This window comes from Nyctereutes procyonoides, unplaced genomic scaffold (assembly GCF_905146905.1).
Source record: "Nyctereutes procyonoides isolate TBG_1078 unplaced genomic scaffold, NYPRO_anot_genome, whole genome shotgun sequence".
NCBI lineage: Eukaryota > Metazoa > Chordata > Mammalia > Carnivora > Canidae > Nyctereutes > Nyctereutes procyonoides.
In genome coordinates, this window is record NW_026575046.1 from 24,504,532 (window position 1) to 24,520,374 (window position 15,843).

At 46.1% G+C, this 15,843-nt stretch overlaps 1 protein-coding gene across 1 annotated transcript; it reads left to right on the top strand.

Moving 5' to 3' along the window:
* Nucleotides 1-10,766, top strand: ISL1 (ISL LIM homeobox 1). Its single transcript, XM_055325588.1, has 6 exons — nucleotides 1-111; nucleotides 1,029-1,218; nucleotides 3,938-4,197; nucleotides 6,049-6,335; nucleotides 7,533-7,700; nucleotides 9,766-10,766. The coding sequence occupies exons 1-6, from the start codon at nucleotides 84-86 to the stop codon at nucleotides 9,880-9,882; spliced, it is 1,050 nt and encodes a 349-aa protein (XP_055181563.1). The 5' UTR covers nucleotides 1-83; the 3' UTR covers nucleotides 9,883-10,766.
* The last annotated feature ends 5,077 nt before the right edge of the window (nucleotides 10,767-15,843 follow it).

A 15,843-nucleotide genomic window follows, 5' to 3' on the forward strand; every position in this document is an offset into this window, starting at 1 on the left:
CACAGCGCCAGCATCCTCTCTGTGGGCTGGTCACCAACTGTACAACCACCATTTCACTGTGGACATTACTCCCTCTTACAGATATGGGAGACATGGGAGATCCACCAAAAAGTAAGAGGCTATTTTACCTTGCGGGGCTCGGTGTGCTGTTCTTGTGCGGGGGTCTCTCTCAGGCACGGGGGCCAGGAGCTCGTCCGAGTTGGAGTCATTGCCTGCAGAGAGGAGAGAGGAGGAGGAGGAGGAGGAGGAGGAGGAGGAGGAAAGGTGGCTCGGTCTCGTTTGCCGCCACGCCTGCATGCTTGCTGTCGGTTCCGACCTTCGGGAAACTGCTCGTGCCTCGCGTTTGAATTCGCCTGTGCGCCCTCCACGACCCGAGCGCTACTGCTGGTGCTGGGCGGTGGTTTCCTCCTCGGGGCCCCGGAGCTCTCCGAGGAGGTTATTCTGTTGCAAAAGGTGCCGCCTGTACATACAATACCCGGAGATGTGAATTAGCATTAGACTTGCAAAAGAGAACGAGTGACAACTGTATTGATGTCTGCTCTTGCTAACAGTATCCAGCCCTATGTGCTGTTAAAGAGCATGCTTCGTGGAAAATATGAGCGTTCCCTTAACGCTGCTAGTCAAAACCTTTTCTTTGACTTGACTTCTCCATAATCTTTCCCAATGATTACGGCAAAGAGGGAGGAGGGGTGGTGGTGGTGGAGGGGGGGGGGTGCAAGAAATACAAAATGAACGGGTTTGATTGCGTGCTAGGCTTACAAATGTAGACTATTCAAATCTGCATTTTACATATATTCCACCTCCTTTTTAAAATGAGTCAGGGTTTTGATGGCACACTTCAGTTACCATCCCAAAGTGCAATACTCTTTAAAAGAGAGAGAGAGAGAGAAAGGAAGGAGAAGGAAGAAAAAGAAAAAGAAAAAAAAAAAACCTCCCAGAGTACGCCCTATAAGAGAACGACACTAAAAGTGTGTTTATCTCTGTAGGAAGTAAACGGTTAGTCAATCATGTATTTATTTTCATTTCAGAAAAACGTCTGATTTCCCTATGTGTCGGTTGCGGCAATCAAATTCACGATCAGTATATTCTGAGGGTTTCTCCGGATTTGGAATGGCATGCGGCATGTTTGAAATGTGCGGAGTGTAATCAGTATTTGGACGAGAGCTGTACGTGCTTTGTTAGAGATGGGAAAACCTACTGTAAAAGAGATTATATCAGGTACGCCATTTATATTGCTTCCCTAACTCTGAGAGTTCCCTGTCTCTCCCTACTCCTTTTTAAGTATTTGATGCAGCTTTGTCTTTTTGTGAAGTTTGCCTTAGTGGGGTCCAGTGTGCAAAAGTTATCTTTAAGGGTGTTGCACAAATTAAACTATTCTGTTCATTTCACTTTTTAGGGGGGGAAACCCCACAAACTCAGTAGTGGCTTTCGTAAATTGGGTGGCGTTGAAGCTCGTTTAATTGCTCTTGGAATTGGGGATGCTCAAATTATTTTCTTCTTTCACCCTCCCCCTCCCAAAACAAACAAGCAGAAATTTAAAGATGGATAACTTGGGGGTTCTAAACTTTCTTTTTTAAAGGTTGGTTTTTATTGTGTCGTACAGTGCAGTGTTTTTCTCTGTTCATTAATTTATTTCAATAGTTCAGTGTTTTGTTAGTAACTGCCAAATTCTGTGGAGATGTCAATGCAATAGGCGAAATAAAAGTTTGACCTAAGGATTTTTAGAAGTGCACTTTGAAAGTGCAATAGAAATATTGCCCCCTTTACTTTTAGGGTAAGAGTCCTTTCTTGGAAAATGTCAAAACCAACCCAAATACTCCCTGCAAAAAGACCGGAAATTTAATCTTTTTAAATATTAACCCTTTGGTGACATCTGACTATCTTTTCTTTCTCTTATCTTATCTGAGCTGATGAATTAGACAGAGCAGATCAAATTGCCCATCATCTGTCTACGAACAATTGGTATATTTAGATAATTGAACAGCTTCCTTTCTCACATTAAAATCTGGTAACTGATAAAATGAGCGAATTGCCCATACTGACAAGACTAAAACCACACAGGGAACATTCTGAGTTTTTTTCTTCTTCCAGTTTATTCTATGCCTAAAGTTCATGCTTCACAAATCTCAAATTTTCTCTGACCTGTGTATATATGTACGGCAGAAATTCCGTCTTCTGCCTTAGGAAACCAGTAGACTTCCTAAAGAAAATTTTATTGTTTTAATAACAAACAGAAGAGATAACACCTTCTCTATTCTGTTAAATGATATCAAAATATTATATGCTTTTTAAATGTCTCCAGTGCCTAGTAACAAGCTTTTGTAAGGCATAGAATTTCTGGAGCTGAGAACTTAAAGTTTAGTCAAGAGTTAAGTATGCGGTCACAATTTTTACTTGTTTGTCTAGTGTCCAGCACTTTTTCGTCTTGTAAAATCATGAAACAGAGAGTATAATCTTGATAGGTAAAACTGAACAGTGCGTGTAGGGGTTTATTAATACTTTGCTGGGGGGGGGGCAGTGGGAGGAAATAGGGGAAGTGGGGAACTGGAGGAAGGGGAGGGATTTTCCAAATTGTTTGGTCACAGGCAAGGTAAGGTCCTCATCCTATGAAATGGAAGATCTCACATAGAGTAGGCGGAGGGAGGAAAAACTTTTGAATCTACCTTCTAACCTCTGACAAATGAGCTGTTTTCATTGTTTACTTGATTAGTGTGTGAACTCAAGATTCTAGAGAGGGAGAGCTCACTTTGCACCTCTAGGACTATCTTTCCTCCTGTGGAGATAGTGTTTTGCTCAATTACATACAGACCTTCACGTTGCCAGTTCTTGCGTACACATTTATAGAAGGAGCCGATAGCTTTTGCCTTTTCCCCTTCAGTCTCTCTCGGTTGTGTGCGTGTGCCCCTTTGAACTCCTATAGTTGTAAAAGCAGAACACAGAGACTATTTAGATTTCTGAATGCCCTTCTTCCTTTTGGGGAGAGAGGTGCCCTCCCTCCACCTCGTGTGGATCTTTTCCTCTCCTGGATTCTATTTGTAGGAATGCCCCCGCTTCTGTTATTACCGATACACAGAGAGCGGGGGCAGGTCAGTGCTGCCTAGGTGGAACCTACAAGGATTGTCCCTTTGTAGGAAAGATCAGGAGCAAGAAAACCCTTAGAAGTGAGTCTTTTCATTTTTCTGGGTGGTCATGATTCTCAGGCAAACTGAAATAGAGGTAGATGCTTCAGCAACTTGTAAAAGATTGAGGGAGCAGGAGCAGATTTTAAATATAATAATAAAAGGAAGAATGAAAAGGAAACTTTCTGTTAACATTGTTGCCCGAGGAAAAATCTTTAGTTGGGGGAAAAACTGCAACGTGCTTATTGTGCAGAAGGGGAATCTGGAGACCCTCAGAGGTTTCATTTTGTTACCCTGCTTGTGCATCTCTGTATATTTACAAATGAGTGGGGTGACAGCCTCATCTCCTAACCTTTCTTTTTTCTCTTGGAAGGACTTTTTGTAGCAGTTTTAGAGACATTTCTAGCAGCAGAAATTGGGGGATAGGAAGGCAAAAGTGTGGGGCCAGTGGCTACTAGAGTCCCCCCCTGCCTCCTTTCTGCAAAGAGCTGCAAGGGTTACCCTGGGACGGGGCTAGAACAGAGGTCCAGGTTTCCAACCCGTCCAACATTTTTATTTTAGGGGTATTCTGAATTAAGGAGGTACTGACGGAGACACAGAGGTTCATAAGAAAGGAAAGGGAGGATAAAAGACCTGAAGGAGAAGAGAGAGAAACCAAATGATTTCTTTCCGCCCGTTCCCAGCTGGTCGGCTATTGCAGATTTCAGGGTCCCGTGTGGCCGGGGGCCCTCAGCAATCTCGGGCCGAGGCAGTGCCGGCTCAAAGTGATCCCCTCTTTCCGTGTTTCTCTCCCCGCCCCGGGCCGGCCGCGCGCTCAGGTTGTACGGGATCAAATGCGCCAAGTGCAGCATCGGCTTCAGCAAGAACGACTTCGTGATGCGCGCCCGCTCCAAGGTGTACCACATCGAGTGTTTCCGCTGCGTGGCCTGCAGCCGTCAGCTCATCCCCGGGGACGAGTTCGCGCTTCGGGAGGACGGGCTCTTCTGCCGCGCGGACCACGACGTGGTGGAGAGGGCCAGCCTGGGCGCCGGCGACCCGCTCAGCCCTCTGCACCCAGCGCGGCCGCTGCAAATGGCAGGTACTCCTTGCCCAGAGGGAGGCCGCCGGGGGAGGCTGGCGCTGGGCTGGACCAGCACGGCCCAGCCAGTGCGCGGGCCCCCGCGGCACCCCTGGTAGCCACGGGGCAGTGGCTGCGGCAGCGGCAGCGGCCCACAGCCAAGGGAAGTGTTCTCGGAGCAGTTTGCACTGGACTTCGCTCTTTTGCGCAAGATTCGGTGCACTTACTGTCTCCTCAGACTCCCCTTCCCCAGCACACCTGTACGCATCTAAACATGCGTACACATGAATGTACACCACTTGTGCATACGTGTATACACACGTCCAAACAGTACTTCCAGTTTACCTTGGCCTCCAAACCGGGGCTTACCGAAAATGGGCTTCAGCTCCCCTCCAGGTAGTCTTCCTGCCGCTGCCTAATTAAAGGGGTGGAGCTCTGGGCCCCCGGAGCTTCCTCCTTTAACCCAATGAAGGAAGCTTAGGTGGCCCTAAGTCATTTAGTCTTTCAAATCCTTTTTCCTTGCAACTGCCCCACACTCTGAAATATTTTTCAAATTTATTTTTATCCTTTTGTGAAAGAGTGGATGTGAAAAGATACAGTCTCAATAACTGCGTGCAGGCCATTGCGCAGAGCTGTAATTTAAAACTGTCAACAAGCTAATCTGCAGTAATTGCCTTTTAAAGGGAGCCTGCCTCTTTAAACCATTCATTCTATGTGATTTGGTGAGAATTTCATCTTCAGGCCTGTCGCTGTGACACTAAATTGACCCAGTAGGTTTTGACCTGACCCTAGGGGTCCTGAGAGGTGCGGGATTTGTACCATACGTTTCAGAGAGCCCATTCCGGGAGAAGGAGAGTAGAAACTGAGCAAGATTGGCCAGGAGGAGGCCTTCCCTGGGGAGGCAGACAGTGTTTCCAGAACCTTACTTCCCTTCAGGAATAAGGGAAGTACACCTACAGCTCAGGAATAGATCTACCTGGGGCATTATTAAAGTATCAATTCTCACTAAACACTGACGGAGGGGAAACACAGATCTGTGCACTCTGCTTTTTCAGAAGCTGTAAGGCTTCTGTTCTGGGGGGTACATGACTAGCTTGCACAGGGGCAAAGACAGAATGGCAATTTCAGTTCTGTGCAACCTGTGCTCGGCTTTGTGGGAAAACACAGAAGAGATGGAAATATTGGGAGGCAGTCAGGAGACAGAACTCTCCCCAGCTGTCATTTGTCCTGAACCCAGGCAACTCAACAGTTTCGGTTTTCCTTTGTACTGGGTCAGTCCATCTCATGAACAGCCAGGTAGATTTAGTGGAAATATCAAGGATGGGAGTTATGGCTGAAATTCTGAATTTCTTTAGCTCCTTGGCTGATTACCCTCCCTGAACTGAAGTTCAAGGCTTTCTGTCAGAATTCTCTTTGACCTTTGCATTAGAGACCTCCCGGCTTGTATAGTGTCTCTGGCTGACACTGGGGTGTTCTGCATTTCCTTCCCATGTGGCTGTTGTCCAGGAGTCTGGAGGTGGTGGGTACTCTTGTAACCTGGGACCAGTCTGGGTATGAGGACGGGCAAAGAGGGAGGAGAAACAATGCTGAACAGTGCTGCCCCAGAGAAGTGCGCCCCTCTGCTAAGGCTCTGTTGATAAGAGCAGGGGCGGAGGCTGTGTTCTGAGCCTGAATTACTCAGCATTGACCTCTCAGGTTGGAGAGCCAGATGTTATTCTCCCTTTTGCTTCCCTGATCCCCAGCTCTGCCACCCCCGCTTTGTTTGTCGTGGCTGCAAAGCACTGGCCATTGTCTGGGAGCAGCAAGGGAGGGCGAGCCACCCAGGCCTGCGCTCACTGCTCACCGCGCCCCTTGCCGCCCCTTGCCTCGCAGCTGAGCCCATCTCCGCCAGGCAGCCAGCCCTGCGGCCCCACGTCCACAAGCAGCCGGAGAAGACCACCCGTGTTCGGACTGTGCTGAACGAGAAGCAGCTGCACACCTTGCGGACCTGCTATGCCGCCAACCCCAGGCCAGACGCACTCATGAAGGAGCAACTGGTGGAGATGACGGGCCTTAGCCCTCGTGTGATCCGGGTCTGGTTTCAAAACAAGCGGTGCAAGGACAAGAAGCGGAGCATCATGATGAAGCAGCTCCAGCAGCAGCAGCCCAATGACAAAACTGTGAGTGGCCCTGGGACCAGGGATATGGAACTTGAGTGGGGAGCAGAGCAAATGCACGAGGTGCAAAGGGCTGCCTAGGTTGGCCTGCAAGTGGGTTCCCTCCTGCTCAAAAGCAAAAGCCAGCAGCCCCTTACCTCCTCTAGCCAGGCCCAGGCTCCAGGGGAGAAGCAACTGGCAAGGGCCCAGTGCAGAGCGCTGTACCTCCACCCCCAGCCCATGTGAGTGGGCTTGTGCCCTTCAACCTGTCCCCCACCAGCAAACACTCCTGCACTGCTGAGCAGGGGGCAGCAAGGCCTGACCCTTTCTGACAGCATTCAGGTTGTCAGTTCCTCAGACACCAGAGAGAGAGAGACACCTCCTTGGCTCCCTGTCTAATTCAGAGGTGGATGGGTGGGTCGTCCTGGCGGTGGACCCCCTCGGTATGTTGCTTGAATCTTGACAAGGCCTGCCTCAGTGCCTTCAGACCAGTGAGATCCACCAAGGTGACCTGCGAAGATAGGACACCCTCTACTCTAGTTCAAGTCCAGGCCTCCAGAGATATTATTATCCACTGTCATCCCAAGCCCATGGCAGCACCCACTCCACCAGGATTTCTGGTTGAGTTAAACTAAAGAGGTTCTCTTTCTTTTCTTTTTACGGCTTCAGCCCTATTTTTAAATCCCATAAAACCCCTGCTGTCATTAAACTTGGCAGGCCAGCCAAGCCTGTGCCGGGGCACTTTTTAAGTTGGTAGTAGCACAATAGTAGCCAGACCCAAATGCTTGGGGGTGGGGGTTGGCTCTGTGAAGAGAAGTGCCTTTGCCTGTAGAAAGTGTAACTGAAAGGGCCCAGAAAACCCACCCATGTCCAGACGCTGCAGCTTTCTGCCCCTGTGACACTACGGCCTGTGAAGGCAGATGGGAGGAACTGAGATAAAATGTGGATTTAAAGGGAAAGGAGAAAGTCAGAATAGAAATTAATTTAGTAAGTTCCAAGCAGACCTACTAGTCCCACCCACAGAAGCAGAAAAACAAAATACAATAAAAAAAAAAAAAAAACCCCTCTGGCTAATATCCATACATGCAGCAGATTAACTGAGTCAATAGTGGCCACTATATAGATAAGATAATGCTAGGGTATATTTGCTTAGCCTCTGAGGACAATGGAGGGAGGGAGTTTGGTCATTAATGTGTTGGGATTGGGGGGGCCTATTCACAGAATATCCAGGGGATGACAGGAACTCCCATGGTGGCTGCCAGTCCAGAGAGACACGATGGTGGCTTACAGGCAAACCCAGTGGAGGTGCAAAGTTACCAGCCGCCTTGGAAAGTACTGAGTGACTTCGCCTTGCAGAGTGACATAGATCAGCCTGCTTTTCAGCAACTGGTAAGTGTCAGCTCTCAGAGTGAGGAAGCTGAATCTCTAACAAAAAGAAGATTCTGGTTTAACTGTCACACAATGAAAGATTCCGAGGGGAGGGTGCTTCCTTGGCCCCAAGGCTGGGGAGAGATGAAGGAGGCTTGGCGAAGAGGAGACAAGTGCTCAAGGGAAACAAACTTCTTGTAAGTCCTTTCTCTGAGTTCATAATTTGACCATATAGGTTGAATTTTCTCTCAACTGGGCCTGCTTTGAGGGATAACTTCCAAGGTGTCTAATTAACTAGACATGCATAGGAAGGTGTACAGGGTTGCAAAATCATATATCTTAGACTTTTAGAGCTGGAACGGACTTTTAGAAGACCTTGTCATTTTGATCAGCAATTAGTAAATTTACTCTCTCCTCAGCTCCTAGAGAATGGTGTATTTAAAGACCTAAATTGAGCTGTTTATGTTAATAACCGATGTTGTAAGACATAATCAATGTTATTATCAATGAGCAGCAGGCACCTGTGTGGGTATGATTTTCAAATATATCAATAAAGAGTTCAGTTATTTAAAGACATGATGGATACTTTCTGTTATTAATATCCCTTTCTGGGACCAACCTAATCTAAAATGTAGGATTACTTTAACATTTTAAGTGTATGAGTTCAGATGTTATGCACAGTCTCATACTGTGGGGCATGTATAGCCAAAGGAACGTGAGTTCTACCAATCAGAGACAACACGTAAAAACCTGTTAGCATTAGTATGTTTCATACATCCAGAGAAGAGAAAATTAAGTCACCATATGCCTACAAAAGGCTTAAGGGTCCAGATAAACAAGAGTATTAGATATATATACTTTGTGATATGGCATATATACACCTACTTTTTTCTTAAATAGTCAACGGTCCTGTAGAATTTTCTTCTATAAAACCAGATCTATTCTAAAAACTTGTTCCTTTCTTTGGAAGTAAAACTTTAGTTGAGGTTAGTTTTTTACCCTCACATTTACCTGGAGAACATTTTCTTTCTCTGTGGCGACCATTAGGTAATAGGCCAGAGGCAGTGGTTACAAGGACTTGGTCCAGGTTTACATTTGTAAGTGGGCCAGTCTAGAGGCTAGGCAAATTTGAGAAGCCCCTTGACCTCTCCATGGGAAAGTTTAATAGGATAGAAAGGAAGGCAAATTCTGGAATTAGGCAAAAGAACTTATTTAAAGTGAGAGTAATCTTATGAGTTATTTGAGCAAAACCTGGATCATAGAAGGCAAGTCAGAGGAGGGTTCAGGGCAGCCAAGTGTTTGTACCTTCTAAAACTTTAGTGTTAGATGAGAGCAGTGGGAGGGAAGCCAAGGCAGGAGGGGGGTATAGGGGTAGAGTGGAGAAAGAGGTTTCCAACAGCAACACAATACTTTCGGTTTAAAAGAAGGAGCCAGATATTTATAATGCGATGACGTTATAATACATGGGTCTCCTCTCGCAAGGAAGAGCCTGATTTAAACAGAGAAAAAGAAAGAGAAAGAGAGAAAGGCCAAAAGGCAGCAGGACCAACAACAAGGAAGAAAACCCACGCTGTGAACCCTCTGAGGAGTTAATCATTGTTCTGTGGAGCCTCTTCTGAATCTCCTGTCACACGATCTGAGCGATCTGAGCGTGTGTTATGGATTTTCCAACTCAAGAAGAGAGGCTTTGATGCCTGGAGACTGAGGACTTGCCTGCTCCCAGGGCAACATGTAGCCAGCAGGATAATTTTATTTCGAGCATGCATGGTAGAGTTGCGATGCCATTTTACAGTGGGAAACACATTTGTCCTTAAATAATTTAACGCAACACAATGTTGGGAATTCAGTTTCAGTTAAAACAGAGATCTCCTGAAAGATGGGAAAGCGAGAGGATTTCTTCTCAAGTTATTTTCTTTGTGGGCTTTCTTTAAGCCTGTTAAAATTCAGTTATACATGTAGATCTTTATCTGCATATCCATCTACACACAAAAACACTTGCACGTACCTATACACATATGATGAGCTTATAATCCTTTTAAGAATACAATCGCAGCCTCCTTTATTCATTTCTCAACCTTCTATGCAGGTGAATTTTTCAGAAGGAGGACCGGGCTCTAATTCCACTGGCAGTGAAGTGGCGTCGATGTCCTCTCAGCTCCCAGATACACCTAACAGCATGGTAGCCAGTCCTATTGAGGCATGAGGAACATTCATTCAGATGTATTTTTTTTTCCCTGTTGGAGAAAGTGGGAAAGTATAATGTTGAACTCCGAAACAAAAGTATTTAACGACCCAGTCAATGAAAACTGAATCGAGAAATGAATGCTCCATGAAATGCACGAAGTCTGTTTTAATGACAAGGTGATATGGTAGCAACACTGTGAAGACAATCATGGGATTTTACTAGAATTAAACAACAAACAAAACCCAAACCCAACATACGCTATCCAATGACCTTAGGAGTACTGAAAAAAAAAAAAGACGTTTTTAAAACGTAGAGGATTTATATTCAAGGATCTCAAAAAAAGCATTTTCATTTCACTGCACATCTAGAGAAAAAGCAGAAATAGAGATTTTCTAGTCCATCCTATTCTGAATGGTGCTGTTTCTATATTGGTCATTGCCTTGCCAAACAGGAGCTCCAGCAAATGAACAGGAAGAGAAACTGGCCTCCTTGGCTGAAAGAGTCCTTTCAGGAAGGTGGAGCTGCGTTGGTTTGCGATGTTTTTAGTTGACTTTAACAAGGGGTTAATTGAAATCCTGGGTCTCTTAGCATGTCCTGTAGCTGGTTTCTTTTTTACTTTTGCCCCTCCCCCTTCTTCGTCGTCGTCTTCTTTTTTTTTTTTTTTGAGATCCATCCTCTATCAAGAAGTCTGAAGCGACTTTAAAGGTTTTTGAATTCAAATTTAAAAACCAACTTATAAAGCATTGCAACAAGGTTACCTCTATTTTGCCACAAGCGTCTCGGGATTGTGTTTGACTTGTGTCTGTCCACGAACTTTTCCCCCAAAGATGTGTATAGTTATTGGTTAAAATGACTGTTTTCTCTCTCTCTGGAAATAAAGAGGAAAAAAAAAAAAAGGAAACTTTTTTTTTGTTTGCTCTTGCATTGCAAAAATTATAAAGTAATTTATTATTTATTGTCGAAAGACTTGCCACTTTTCATGTCATTTGACATTTTTTTTTGTTTGCTGAAGTAAAAAAAGAAAAAGATAAAGGTTATACCGTGGTCTTTGAATTATATGTCTAATTCTATGTGTTTTGTCTTTTTTCTTAAATATTATGTGAAATCAAAGCGCCATATGTAGAATTATATCTTCAGGACTATTTCACTAATAAACGTTTGGCATAGATAAATAAATAAATGCAGTGATCCAGGGTCCCTCTTTTATATGTTTACAAGTAAGCCATTAAAATGTCTGAAATTAAGAACTGCATGTGCATGGGGTAAACTGACATACAATAGGTGTGATATTTTATTGCAAATAGTTAAGGTCCAACTTGCAGTTTGCATTTTAACAGTTGAATCAAAACTGGTTGGAAGCCTTTGGTTCTCAGCTGTGATAATGTTAACTGTCTTTTTTTGAAAATGAGGGGCTATCCCGGTCCGGCACCCCCACCTCTCCTTCCTCCTCCTGGCTCTTTTCTTGCCCCACCCACCCCACCCCAAATAGGAAGAGGGTCCTGCATAAATGGGTTTTGATTCGGAGTCACTCTTTTATTTTCTGGGAGTAAGTGCTTTATACCAAAGTCTCCTGCTTAGGATTGTTGAAATGACCTATATTTCCAGTCTCAGCTCTTGCTGCGAGAGAGCCTTCCCGCCTAGTCAGTGAGCTCTGCCCATCATTTACCAGGGGCGGCTGTCAGCCGATTGAGAAATGCTGCTTTGCTTGCGCAGGAAGAGCAGGCCGAGGGGAGAGAGTTTTCTCAGCAATTCCCAGACCAGTGAGCGTGGGTCTTTTCTTGTCCTGTTCCCCACCACCCCCTCCCCTCCCCCGACTCCGATTCCGGGACCCTTAAGGGCTGCCGGGCTGGGGCGGAGGAGCGCGGGGGAGGCTCCTCGAGGAGCCGCGGGCTGCGGCAGGCCCCCTCCGCGGTGGGAGCGGCGTGCACCAGCGCTGCCCCCACCCCATCACCTCCACCCGGGTATTTGCAGCAGCTCCAGTGTGAGCGCCCAAACCCAGGGGTACGTGAAGGGCCCTGCCCCAAATCAGGCTTCTTGGTGCTTCTTGGTTTGCGCTGTAGAGCTAGGATTTGGGGCTCCACCCTGTCCCCTTCTCTTCCGCCCCCCCCATGATACTTTGACTCTTTAGAAACTGGGTTCATTTGTGTGCGCGAGTGTCCTGCCGTTTTAAGTATGTGACAATTCTTAATAAATACGAGGGCTAACGTACCCTCGTGGTGTGTCTGGCGGCGCGTGCCCCTGCGGGCCCCTGCCCGGGGCGGCGTGGAGGCCCGGCTGGAGACCGGGGGAGCCCCGCGGCCCCCGGGCTCTCCAGTTGCTTTCACCCTCTCCGAACCTGCGGCAAGTCGGGAAGCGAGCCTCAATTAGCCTTTTGTTTGGCATCGTTCTACATAACGGGTTAATTACAGGCTCCAACGTGGGGGCAGAGAGAAAACAAACTTTGCATTGAAAATGTTACAGTGCATTAGACATGCCCGTTGATTACTTTGATTGTTGTGTCTAATTCTTCACCGAGGGGTAATGATTTGGCCCGCGGTAATAATGGCTTGTGGTCTTCAGTTGAGAAAAACAGGAGTTGCGTCTTATCTCACACAGATCTTCTGGAAAGATATTTCTCTCTCTCTCTCTCTCTCTCTCTCTCTCTCTCTCTCTCTCTCTCTCTCTCTCTCTCGTTTCCCATCTCTCCCTAATCCTTCCTATGGGACTTGGCTCTTTTACCTTTAGACTCATTATTTGCCCACCTTTTCAGTTTTCCTTTTTCTTCCCAGGACACCTGGGATAGCTAACTGATAAGTGCAAAGATGGCAAGGTCAACGTGAATATTGGTGTCTGCATAGTTGCTAAAGGCCCACGCCTTAGTTTGGAAACCTTGACGTGCCCTTTCCCAGCTGTAGCCTCTGGTGGACTCTGTATAGGTTAGATGGGAAATAGAAACTTTTAGGGTTTGAATGCAACGGAGGGACTTAAGTGAGGCACACATCTTTGGGATGCTTTCTCATCCTGACAATTATTCCCAAGATTAGGGGGGGTGGGGGGGTGGGGAAGGAGATGATGTTTTACATATATAGATGTCAGACTATTCTGAGGTCCACAGCTTGAATTTAAGTACAGTAATTTGGGAAGGGAGTGATGAACGATTTGGTTTCACTTGCTAGATTCAAGATATTTGTTGCCTGATGGCTGAGAATGGATTGATGGGTCGATAGCATTCTAGTTCTTGTATTATTCATATGAAAGGTGTGTTCCCTTCTAGACTCCTCAGCATGTGCTCTAAAATGTGTAGCTGAAATGTCTCCTTGTTTGCAAACCATCTCTTGCACATACTCTCCTTTTCCCAGCACACCTCTGGAGACCTAGCTTTAAGCTGTGCTCTTCTAATGAAATTCCTCCTGTTTGCTATTATCTTTGATCCTCCCTCCCCTTATTACTCTGAATTCTTCCTTCTGGACATTATGACTCATTTCCTCCAGCTTCTGCAAGCTAAAACTTAATGCAACTAAAAACATCCAGGACACTCTCCTTCAATCAGGCAATCCGTATCAATATCTATACTCAGAGAAGATACCCCCCCCATTGTTTCAATGCAATAACAACTTCTGTTTCAGTCTACTGTCTCTCTTTCCTTCTCATTAAATGGACCTGGTTTCCTTGCCATTAAAAAAGGGTCCTTTCTAAGTTAGAATCATATTTGAAGAGACTTTTTTCTCCGTTGAAATAACATTTCTGGTTATTTGACATTCTTCGTGGGTGTGTGTACCCACTTACCAATTCACAAGGTCTTTCTTTCTTTCTTTCTTTCTTTCTTTCTTTCTTTCTTTCTCTTTCTTTCTTTCTTTCTTTCTTTCTTTTTCTTTCCTTTCTTTCTTCTTTCTTCTTTCTTTTTTTTTAATTCAAGATTAAATAAATGACTGTAATGCTCTACTGCTATTCACCCTAATAAGTTTGTTAAACTCATTGCATTTACCTCTTCCTTGGTCTATCTCAGCCTTTTGACTACTAGCTAAAAGACAATGTACTTTTAAGATAGAAGTACTTAGCATTTCCCTAGCACCTTGACTCTTTAAACCATAAGATTGTTCTCATTGAAAAATCTCTTGTAAATCCCATATGGGTTTATTTAGTCTTTTCCATTTCCTTAAAAAAAAAGAAGAAGAAAAAGTTAAAACTCTGTCCAAACCACCAGAAGAGCTAAGTTTGGATATAACTCAACCAGTTTGGGTTTTTAATCCCACCCCTAGTACAAGTAAACTAAGCAGAAAGTACTAATTTTTTTTATTTGTAAAGTTTAGTCAATTTTTGTAAGAGAGATTTATAATCCAAATTATGCTTGAGTTTTATTCATTAAGGACTATATTTACTTCTTTTCTACTTATCAACAATTAAAGATTAGTCACAACAAGGGAAGTCCAATCTTCTTTGGAAGTGCGGAGAGAAAAGGGTAAAGGATCTTTGCGTGTGTATGTACCTTTATTTAAAAAGTGTTACTTTCGAAAATGGCCCCAAATCTCGAATTCTCGTTAACTATTTCAAATAAAAACAATTAACTTGTACAGTGTGGGTCAATATTTTTAAACTAAAATGCAAGTAGTTAATTCAGGGCGCTGGCAGCCGAGTCTGTTTACTGATCTTTTCTGATTGTTGTTTTCTTGATAACTGAGCAAGCCACTGAATGGCTGTTTGAGCCCAGGCGCCACAAACATAAACTTCACAGCTTACAATGTCCCAAGTCGTGATGGAGGATCTCTCCACACCTCCCGGAGACTTCTGAAGTGTAGACAGAGAAGTTGGTTCACAGGGAGCAAAGGAGGGGGAGGGGCGGGAGGGAACGCTGCTGAGTGTTTGCTGTGAGCATTGTTACTATCACATCCTTTAATTTTTATGGCGCTTAAGCTGTTAGCTCCGAGAAGCCAGTTTCTGTGCCTTGGAGAAGCCAGTGTCTCCCCAGAGCCTCACTTAAAGACTCCTTGACTCTTTATTTTTTAAAAATCTATTTTTTCAAATCTTTCTGCCTAATTACCCTTTGGGAAACCGCTCCGTGATGATAAGCAAAGCCTTCTAAGAAAGTAAACCCTGTCCCCTCCCTAACCCCCCACCCCCCAAACCCCCCATCCTCCCCTCCAAAGGGCAACGCCTAGATCCACGTGGGATAAGATTGCTCTCCGCCAGGTGGGGGGAAACGCACTTCAGGACAGTCCTGTGGAAGATTCCACTTCGCCCTCTCCTTGCCTGGGATCCTCTTTCCATCCCATTGATTGAAAGTCCTTGTTTATTTCAGGGTGGCGTTGCTGATGGACTTGATTGAGGTGGCTGCTCTTTTTTGCCGACCCGCCCCTAGGGGTTCTTGGCTCTGGTGCGTCTCCCGTGGGTGGGTGGGCGCGGAGACGCGGGGACCCGACAACGGTCTAACCAGCCCCGCGACTCCTGCGGGCAAATCAGCCCTTGATCCCTTGAAGGAGGGACAGTCGCGGCCCGGGAGAGGAAAAGAGGGTGTTGCTGGGCCCTTCTCTTTCAGGAGTTGATCAGGTTGGCAGATCTGGAGGGCTAATCCAAACAAGGCGCTTGACTTGTGAGGTCGCGAGTCTAGACAGAGCTGGTGGCTCGGCGGCTCCTTATCTGTGCCTGGAATCAGCCGAAGAGGCGCTCCCCCGGCCCACTGCGCCCCGCTCGCCCTTGCCGGAGCCACCGCTCGCCACAGACGGCACAACAAACAGCACCTGAGGCTTTACAGCTCGCTTTATTGTTTAATGGGAAAGCTGCAAAGCAGTCGTTTGTGCTCTTGGACCCGCGCCGCGGCCGCTTCGCGTTCTGGCCACCGACTGTGTGTGTGTGTGTGTGTGTGTGTGTGTGTGTGTGTGTGTGTGTGTGTGTGTGTGTGGTGTGTGTCGTGTGTGCGCGTGTGCGCGCGCCCCCGGCACTCGCGCCCTGCCTCCGGCCCCGGCACCCAGGCCCCGGCGGGGCCCCCTCTGTATGCTGGGCCCC

Bases quoted from the DNA above. Each gene is read 5' to 3' on its own strand.
- ISL1 (XM_055325588.1), top strand. From the start codon at position 84: ATGGGAGACATGGGAGATCCACCAAAAA. The intron at 112-1,028 runs GTAAGAGGCTAT...TTTTCATTTCAG, and splicing joins CATGGGAGATCCACCAAAAA to AAAAACGTCTGATTTCCCTA. The intron at 6,336-7,532 runs GTGAGTGGCCCT...GCCTATTCACAG, and splicing joins AGCAGCCCAATGACAAAACT to AATATCCAGGGGATGACAGG.